General features: G+C 40.1%; 1 protein-coding gene across 7 annotated transcripts in view; it reads right to left on the bottom strand.

Moving 5' to 3' along the window:
- DDHD2 (DDHD domain containing 2) overlaps positions 1 to 10,056 on the bottom strand; it is a 36,522-nt gene that overhangs the window by 4,831 nt on the left and 21,635 nt on the right. For 2 of the 7 annotated variants that reach the window (XM_016959344.3, XM_054656656.2), the window contains 4 exons: positions 9,878 to 10,048; positions 9,295 to 9,454; positions 2,845 to 2,952; positions 229 to 2,428 (listed from right to left, as the gene is read on the bottom strand). In XM_016959344.3, the coding sequence (XP_016814833.1) occupies positions 2,871 to 2,952; positions 9,295 to 9,454; positions 9,878 to 10,048 (413 nt within the window). In that variant the 3' untranslated portion in view covers positions 229 to 2,428; positions 2,845 to 2,870. Of the gene's footprint in view, positions 1 to 228; positions 2,429 to 2,844; positions 2,953 to 9,294; positions 9,455 to 9,877; positions 10,049 to 10,056 lie in introns of those variants that run through there. The other 5 variants (XM_519711.7, XM_016959347.4, XM_016959346.4 and 2 more) reach the window with 3 other exon arrangements.

The raw sequence follows: 10,056 nt of genomic DNA, 5'->3' as shown, positions 1-10,056 counted from the left end.
CCAAAGGAAAGTCTCTTCTAATTGCCATGCTTTAAATTCTGAACTTAAATTCTGCCTATGACAATTAAAATACCAGTCAACAGGAAAGAACTTACATATTAGTTCTTTGCCCAAAACCTATTTTTTTGTTTTAGTAATACATAAAGACAGAGAAAATCGTGACTGTATTGATTTTCTTGACTTTGAGACGGGTGAGTCCAGGTAAAAGTAGGCCACTAGTCAATATGGTTTCATTTTAGTATTTACTAAAGTTTTAAATATAATCACGTAGAAAACAAACATTTCAAAAATGCAAAATATTAGAAATCTAATCAGTGCTATTAATCTTTCCATGCAAACAATCTCTTTTGCTGAGATAAGTGATACTAGTTCTGCAGCTGGGAATATGTACAAAATGATGCTGTACCAGAGTTTAAAAATAGGCTTGGTCTAGAGATTGCACATGATACAAATGAAGCAGCGCAAATAATATATGACTAAATACAGGATTTCAATCAAGCTTATTATCCTGGGAATATACAGCTATAATACCATGAATAGACAAGATATAAAGCTCTTTCACAGTTACCCACCCCTCACCACTAGGAAAGAAACATTTCTTAATACAAAGAGTGGTTTATCTGGCTATCCAGGGCTATGCTGTCCATCTTTGGTTATAGGGACTCCCTCTGCTTATCCTTTGGTTTACTCTTAAATAGCACCTATTCTGCCAATAGGAAGAGTAAACATAAATTTGAAGACCACAACTTGGCAAAAGCTTCCCCTTAATATACAGTGAATACTTAATTCTCAATAACTCAGAGTTTATATACCTTTAAAAAAATAAAGTATTCCATATATCTGAAACTTAGTGGCATACTTAGCAGTAGACTATAAGCAGATGACAAAGAAAGGCCAGGCCTGACCTATACCCCAACCTTACCTCTACAATCTCCATGGTGACAGTAATTACCCTTCATTTTCCTTTTCTTTCCAGAAAGGGATAAAGACCACTGCTGTCTAAGGAATGGCTTCAGTAAATATTAAATGTCAGTGGCTTTGAATACCATAACATTTATAAAAAAATTTATAAACAATAAACCACAGCTCGCCTGCCTTTACCACTCTATAAACAAAGGCCTGTGGAATCTGAGAGCAAGTATAAAGGATTATCATAAAGAGAACTACAAAGACAATGACAAACTGACCAATGAAGAAGAAAAATCTACAGCAAAGTAGTGAAAAGATGCCTTGACAAAATTAGTGTGCAGTCACTTCTGTTCTTAGAAGTAAACCTCACTTCATATGTTCCAGACTCAGCTGACACTGACTCTGGAATAGCTGTTTCTTGGACCCTACAGACATAAGTTTTTCTTTCAGAACAAGTTAAACATTTCCCCCTAGCCAAACCTACCTGCTCAACCAATGCTGCCCGTGCCAAGAGCCTTTTAAATATGCTTTGTGGATTATGGATACCTAAGAAGGAAAGAGGATACACAATACTACCTTAGCCCAAGTAGAAATGGCAGGTGACAAATTCTGTTTCACCATAAAGGCACCACTAAAAGGTTTTATTTAGAACCTCAGCAGCCTGTAGAGGCTACACAATTTCAGGTTCATCAGCTTTTACAACTATTTTCAACGTAAGAATAGAAGCTATTAGCAAATAACTTCTATCAAATATAAAAGGGAGGCCTAGGATATACAACATCTTTGCTTTATAAAGATGCACCTAACATGAACTAACTTGTCAACTTTAGACTCTTACAGCAGCTCAAACAGTTGCAAAAACAATGAACATCAGTGATTTCTGGCAATAAGTCTGTCAGTTCTAAGAGAGTAAACAACACTTTTTTAAAACTACATTCTAGTCTTTCTTCATACACTACACATAAGAAAGAAATGCAGGTTCAAAAATAAATCACCCAAAAGTCTTTTCCATGTCCACTGAGACTTAGCCTTCAGTTCAACACAAACAAGAGATAAGTGTACTCCAAAATGCCTTCTGAATCTCAAGAATCTGTTTCCAAACTAGAACATTTTCTAAAGATAAGCAATAAGTTCCTTAAAAACATGTCTACCCCACCCAAAACAAATCAAACCCAAAATAGGCTTTACACCCTGTCAAGTACTAATCAATAAAGTGTGGCAACTATAAACTATCATCAAAGAATTAAAGATACAAACCACCCCCAGCTAGGCAGAAAAAATGGCAAGTGTTTATATGAAGCCAGTGGTTAAAAGTAATAGGGCCTTTTGCTTTTCCATTCATTTCCAAAGAGGAAGATTATCTTCCAAAGACCCCAGTGGTGAGTAAGTGGCAGGCAACATGCAGGAAATGACGCAGCTGAGGAGAGGAAAATTGCAGCAACAAACAGGTGGATTTTCTGGGGAAGGATCCCTCAATGTCCGTCTAGGGAGGAAAGTGGGAGAAGAGCTGCAGTCACAACTGGAAGGCAACCACAGAGAATGCCAGAGTCGAATACACAGACTTTGTAATTTCACATCTAAAAGGCTGAGTAATTTAAATCTCAGGATGGGTGGTTGGTAATTAAAATCATAACTGTTGCCACAGTAACTCTTAGATAACAGAACCATTAAAACTCTGAGTTTAGATCCTAAAAAATGACAGGTGTCATTGGACAAAATCTCTAGCAAAACAGACATACACTAATCTTCCTCTAAATGGGCTACTGTGTTTTTTTCCCCATGAATTTCTACCAGTCCCTCTAAAAATGAATAGCAGCCTAGATCTTGGTGACAGGCAACAGCTAGTATATTTAAAAAGAGCTTGAGGCTCCATAGTTCATTATAACATGTTAATATGTAAGAATTACACTATATATATGACATTTTAAAACTTACATTAAGCAGCCATAGATGGGTCATTTTTACTGTAAAGGCTGATCAAGGAAGATACCCTGGGTTTGGTAGATCTCTTTGAGGACCAGCAATACTGTATCTTCAGACTCCCTATAAAGAGAAAAAATTATGTTGAGAAAAGGAACTCACATTTGTGCCAAATGTTTTACATATATTATCTCATTTAATCCATACAACCATCTTGCAAGTTTATTTTTTACTTCTGCAAAGAAATGAGATTCAGAAGTAATGTAATTGGCAGTGGCTTGGAAGGTGACCTGGCAAAGAACTCTGGCATTAAGTCTAGTAATATAAAAAAGCTAGGAAGAGAGGCCAGGTGCGGTGGCTCATGCCTGTAATCCTAACACTCTGGGAGGCTGAGGTGGACAAGTCACTACAGGTCTGGAATTTGAGCCAGCCTGGCCAACATGGTGAAACCCCATCTCCACTAAAAATACAAAAACTAGGGCTGGGCACGGTGGCTCACGCCTGTAATCCCAGCACTTTGGGAGGCCAAGGTGGGTGGATCACAAGGTCAGGAGTTTGAGACCAGCCTGGCCAATATGGTGAAACCCCATCTCTACTAAAAATACAAAAATTAGCAGGGTGTGGTGGTATGCGCCTGTAGTCCCAGTTACTGGGGAGACTGAGGCAGAAGAATTGCTTGAACCCAGGAAGCGGAGGTTGCAGTAAGCCGAGATTGCACCACTGCACTCCAGCCTGGCAGATAGGCGAGACTCCGTCTAAAAAAAAAAAAAAAACTAGCCAGGCGTGGCAGCACGTGACTGTAGTCCCAGCTACTCAGGAGGCTGAGGCAGGAGAATCGCTTGAACCCAGGAGGCGAAGGTTGCAGTGAGCCGAAGGTTGCAAAGCGCCACTGCACTTCAGCCTGGGCGACAGAGTGAGACTCCATTTCAAAAAAAAAAAAAAGCCAGTAAGAAATAACCAAGAATTGTTCCTTTTCCACAGAGATCATTCTAGAGACGCTATTGAAGAGTTATCCAGTTGGTCACCTTAATTTTTAAAATATTATGCACTTTTTGGAAAAGGTAATACAATCATAAGGTTCCAAATTCCAAAAATATAAGAAAGTAACGAAGTCTCCCTCCCACCTTTGTTCCTCAACCACCACCAGTTCCCATCTTCTGACAACCAATGTTATCAATTTCTCATGCGTTTTCCAGATATTATTCTATGTATGCACAAGCAATTACTTATATCCACACTTCATAACAAAATTTGACTTAAAAAGATTAACACTCATGAGGGACTGCCTTAAGGATATAAGCCTCTATTATTCTTCTAGATCTGTGGTTCAACATTTATTGAGTCATGCATCCTTTTGAGAATCTAATGAAATTACGGATTCCTCCCCAGAAAGGATCACATTGCAACCACAATTATAAATGTGTATTTCATTGGATTCATAGACTTCCCTCATCTCCCACAAACTCATATACACAGACCCCAGCTTAAGAAATTCCTGTATCAACAAGTGGGAATTAGCTCTATCAGATATTAAAATGGTACATAAAAAAGCAAATCAACAAGTAAGAAGTCGAGAAATAGTCCCATTTATGTATAGGAATTTAATTAAGTGGCCAGGCACGGTGGCTCACACCTATAATCCTAACACTGGGAGGTCGAGGCAGGCGGATCACCTGAGGTCAGGCGTTCGAGACCAGCCTGGCCAACATAGTGAAACCCCATCTCTACTAAAAATACAAAAATTAGCTGGGCATGGTGGCACATGCCTATAGTCCCGGCTACTCAAGAAGCTGAGGCAGGAAAATCATTTGAACCCAGATGGCGTAGGTTGCAGTGAGCCAACTACTGCACTACTGCACTTCAGCCTGGGCAACACAGCAAGACTCTGTCTCAAAAAAAAAAAAGAATTTAATTAATTTAATTTAGAATCTCAAATCTATTAATAGTGTTGAGACACGTGGGGAAAAAAGGACCTGAATCTGAATCAAAGATTTATATGTAAAAATTAGATGATAAAATATTAGAATAGCCAGGCATGGTGTTGCACACCTGCGGTCCCAACTACTCAGGAGGCCAAGGCAAGAGGATTGCTTGAGCCCAGGAATTCAAGGGTCTAGTGCACTAAGATCATGCCTGTGAGAAGCCACTGCATGCAAGATCCTGTTTCTAAAAAAAATTATATATATAACAATATACTGTGTTGGCTGGGTGCAGTGGCTCACGCCTGTAATCCCAGCACTTTGGGAGGCTGAGGTGGGATCACTTGAGGTCAGGAGTTTGAGACCAGCCTGACCAACATGGTGAAACCCTGTCTCTACTAAAAAGACAAAATTAGCCAGGTATGGTGGTGCACACCTGTAATGCTGGCTACTTGGGAGGCTGAGGCAGGAGAATCACTTGAACCTGGCAGGCAGAGGTTGCAGTGAGCCGAGATCACACCATTGCACTCTGGCCTGGGCAACAGGGTGAGATTCCATCTCAAAAAAAAAAAAAAAAAAAATACTGTGGTAAGAATTTTTTTGGAAAGTAAGGAAGATCTTTCTGAGTATGACACAAATTCCAGAAACCAAAAAGCAAATGACAACAAATTTGATTACATAAAAATAAAAATTTTGAGCAGGCGCAGTGGCTCACGCCTGTAATCCCAGCACTTTGGGAGGCAGGGGCAGGTGGATCACCTGAGGTCAGAAGTTCGAGACCAGCCTGGCCAACATGGTGAAACCCCATCTCTACTAACAATACAAAAATTAGCTAGGCATGGTAGCGCACACCTGTAATCCCAGCTACTCAGGAAGCTGAGGTACAAGAATTGCTTGAACCTGGGAGGCAGAGGTTGCAGTGAGCCAAGATCGTGCCACAGCACTCCAGCCTGGGTGACAGAGTGAGACTCCTTCTCAAAAAAAAAAAAAAAAAAAAAAACTTGTTGGCCAGATATGGTGGCTTACACCTGTAATCCCAGCACTTTGGGAAGCCAAGTGGGAGGATCACTGGAGCCCAGGAGTTCAAGACCAGTCTGGGCAACATGGCAAAACCCCATTTCCACAAAAAAATTTGAAAAATTAGCTGGGCATGGTGTTACACACCTGTGGTCCTAGCTACTCCCAGCTGCTCAGGAGGCTGAGATGGGAGGATGGCTTGAGTCCAAGGTCAAGGCTGCAGTGAGCTATAATCGCACCACTGCACTCCAGCCTGGGTGATAGAGTGAGACTGCCTCACAAAAATAAAAATAAAAAATAAAAAAAAAGTTGATGTGGAGCAACTGAAACTCTCAAACACTGCTGATGCAGATGTAAACTGCTGGTGGCAAAACAGTTTGGCAGTTTCTTTTAAAAATACACTTCCATATAGTATCCACCCATTCCATTCCTATTTACCCAAGAATATGTCCATGTAAAGTCTTATACATGAATGTTCCTAGCAGCTTTGTTAATAGCCAAAAACTGGAAACTATCAAAATATCCATCAACAGGTGAATGGACAAACTGATATATCCATATAATGGAATACTACTCAGCAATAAAAAGGATATACTATTGATATACACAACATCAATCATGTCTATAATACCAACAGCTTAGGGGGCCAAAGCAAGAGGACTGCTTGAGGCCGGGAGTTTGACACCAGCAGGGGCAACATAGTGAGACCCCATCTCTACAAAAATAAATAAAAAAAAAATTAGGCCCAGTGGCACATGCCTGCAGTCCCAGCTTCTTGGGAGGCTGAGATGGGAGGATCCCTTGAGCCTAAGAGGATCCCTTGAGCCCAGAGATCTAGGCAACAGTGAGCCATGATTGTGTCACTGCACTCCAGCCTGGATGACAGAACAAGACTATCTCAAATAAATAAATAAATAAATAAGCTAAACGCCAAACAACAAAAGTATATACTGTAGGATTCCAAATACAAGTCATAAGCAAACTAATCTACAGTGGCAGAACAGAGCAGTGGCTCCCTGGAAATTAGGAGGAGTGGGGAAGAGAAAAGAAGGGAGGGATTACAAAAGGCACAAGGAAACTTTTGAGAGTGATGAATATGTTGATTGTAGTGATGGCTTCACAGGTGTATACATGTCAAAACTCATCAAATGTGTATTCTTTTAATATGTACAGTATATTGTACATTTTCACCCAACAAATTGGCAAAGATTTAAAAATATTAAAACTGTTGGAAAAGCTGTGGAGAAACACACACTTTCGTACATTATTGCTGGGAGTATAAAAAGGTACAACCTCTTATTTGTCAATATTTATCAAATTTTACAAATGTATATACCCTTTATGCCATTGATTTCAATTCAAAGTATTTTACATTACAGATATACTCATGAGTAGGTGAAATGACATGAACAAGGTGTGTGCAAAAGAAAAGGAAACCTGAAAGTCCATGAGTAGAGGACGGCTTAAATAAATTATGGTGTATTTACATAACGGAAGACTATGCAGCTAAAAAAAAATGAGGAAACTACATATAATAGGTTAAAAAATGTCAAGATATACTAGTAGAAAAAACAAGGCACAGAACATTGCCTTTAATATACTATTTATGTTTTTAAAATAAGGGAAAGAATATATTCACATACATATATTTATTATGGAGGCATAAAATAGATGGCTGGAAGACATTTTACATTAGTTGTATATGGGGAAGAAACTGATTGCAAGAAACAAAATAAAAAAGAGGCTTTTCATTATTTTTCTTTCTTTGAATTTCAAACCATATGAATGTACTGCCCACACAGAAATATTAAAAGAACTCTGCTTTCTTTTCTATCAAGCCAGATCACCAGAGATCATTCTTAGCATTATTTTAGCCCCTTACAAGATTGCTTTTGGCCTCTACTGTATATATTATATACAAACGATAGTGATTGCATCAGATGATAATTCCTCATCAGAATTCAAGGGAAAAATTCTTCTTAGGACCTTTGAGCTTGCCTTTTTTTTTTTTTTTTTTTTGAGATGGAGTCTCGCTCTGTCACCCAGGCTGGACTGCGGTGGCCGTGATCTCGCTCACTGCAACCTCTGCCTCCCAGGTTCAGGCAATTCTCCTGTCTCAGCCTCCCAGGTTCAGGCAATTCTCCTGTCTCAGCCTCCCTAGTAGCTGGGACTACAGGCATGCACCACCACACCTGGCTAATTGTATTTTTGGTAGAGACAGGATTTCGCCATGTTGGCCATGCTGGTCTGAGCTTTCATTTTTAAAACACTTATCTCTGACCCATCTTATTTTCCTTACTTTATTTTTATGTCAACTTCTTCAGGGATTAATTAGTATTATTTTATACTATTTTTTTTCAGACATGGTCTCGCTCAGTCACTCAGGCTAGGGTGCGGTGGCACCATCATGGCTCACTGCAGCCTTCAACTCCTGGCCTCAAGCAATCCTCCTTCCTCGGCCTCCCAAAGTGCTGGGATTATAAGCATGAGCCACCATACCCGGCCTGAATTTCAATAAGCATCATTAATCCATTCTACAATCCATCAGGTAACCAATTATATTTAATAATAATTCTGCCCAGGCATGGTGGCTCATGCCTGTAATTCCAGCACTTTGGGAGGCAGAGGTGGAGGCGGATTGATTGCTTGAAGTTTAGACCAGCCTGGGCAACATGGCGAAACCCTGTCTGTACAAAAATTAGCTGGGCATGGTGGTGCACAACGGTCATCCTACTTATTAGGGAGACTGAGAGGGGAGGATCACTTGAGTCCAGGAGGTCAAGGCTGCAGTGAACCATGAGCATGCCACTGCACTCCAGCCTGGGTGACACAGCAAGACCCTGTCTCAAATAATGATAAAATAATAATAATTAATTCTGTCACAGCTACCATAAATGCTTTCAAATGGGTTTGCTATAAGACTTCCAGCAACAGTAATATTTGTTCCAGTTCATTCATGTGCACCTAAATGGCCAAAAGACACATTTTTAACACCAAGATAATTGAACTTATGGTTGTTGGCATCATTAGCCTCAACCATGTTCTACCCAGCTGCAAAATAAAACAACAGTGTGTTTAAACCAGATTCTTGAAATGACATGATTGTGCTTGTGCTGTCTAAATGAGAAGTCATTTTAATTCCAAAGGTACACAGGTCTTTTTTTTTTTTTTTGAGACAGGGTCTTGCTCTGTCACCCAGGCTAGAGTGCAGTGGTGTGATCATGGCTCACTGTGGTCTCAAACTCCTGGGCTCAAGTGACTCTCCTGCCTCAGCCTCCCAAGTAGCTGGGACTATAAGCGCATACCACCACGCCCAGCTAATTTAGTTTTTGTAGAGATGAGGTCTTGCTATGTTTCCCAGGCCGGTCTCAAACTCCTGAACTCAAGCAATCCTCCCACCTTGGCCTCCCAAAGTGCTGAGATTATAAGCCTGAGCCAATGCACCTGGCCTATCCTCCTTTTTCTACATCTATCAACTATCTATGAAACAGGTAAACAAACAAAACAGACAAAAATAAACAACATTTACCAGTAGCATAGATGGCTTTGTAAAGCAAATAAATACTCATTAAAACTTTCAATAGGCTTCTCCTGTAGCACATAGTCAATGCGTTGGCCTCCATTCAGCATCCCCACATTGATAGGCAGGACTTCTTTAACTGCCACAGAGGTCTCTTCTGTGTTAACATCTGGATATGGAAGAACCATAATAAGAATCTAAAACCTTTTGGCCTTCAGGGTTATCCTGTTAACTTCTCCTCACACTCCAAGTTTACCACAGAATGAGCTACTCTCTGTTCAGAGAGCTCTCTCCCATCTTCCTCCTCTCAATCTCCTTCAAGCTCCTTCTCAGGTCACAGTAATTTTGTCCAATCCCCTTTTTTGCTTTTGTGCAACACATCTCATTACCTATACCATTGATAGCTAGGTCATTTGCCTTGGGTTTATACTAAATGCAAGCAGGAATAGAGCTCTTTAGAAGTTGAAAACTAAAGCAAAAGAATGCAATATTAACTATGAAATTAAATGTGAAATTAAATTAACTATGAAAAATGCCACACCATGGCATCCCTCTTATCTGGCAGCTGGTCAATGTGTACAGTGTCACTGACCACTAGGCTTCTCTGAAGTTGATTCAGGTTCTGCTTCAGTTTCTTCTGGTGTTTCTGAAGCTTGTAAGGCAGGGTATGGAGCTCTGGTAAAAGACTTCCAGGCCATCCGCAGCGAACCTAGCAAGTTGTTCTTAAGGTCCATACTCATCCTGGTCAAGCCCTCTCTCAGTTCTGAAACA

Source organism: Pan troglodytes, chromosome 7 (assembly GCF_028858775.2).
Source record: "Pan troglodytes isolate AG18354 chromosome 7, NHGRI_mPanTro3-v2.0_pri, whole genome shotgun sequence".
Lineage (NCBI taxonomy): Eukaryota > Metazoa > Chordata > Mammalia > Primates > Hominidae > Pan > Pan troglodytes.
The sequence above is the reverse complement of the archived record's forward strand: the minus strand, read 5'-3'. Positions and strand labels throughout refer to the sequence as shown.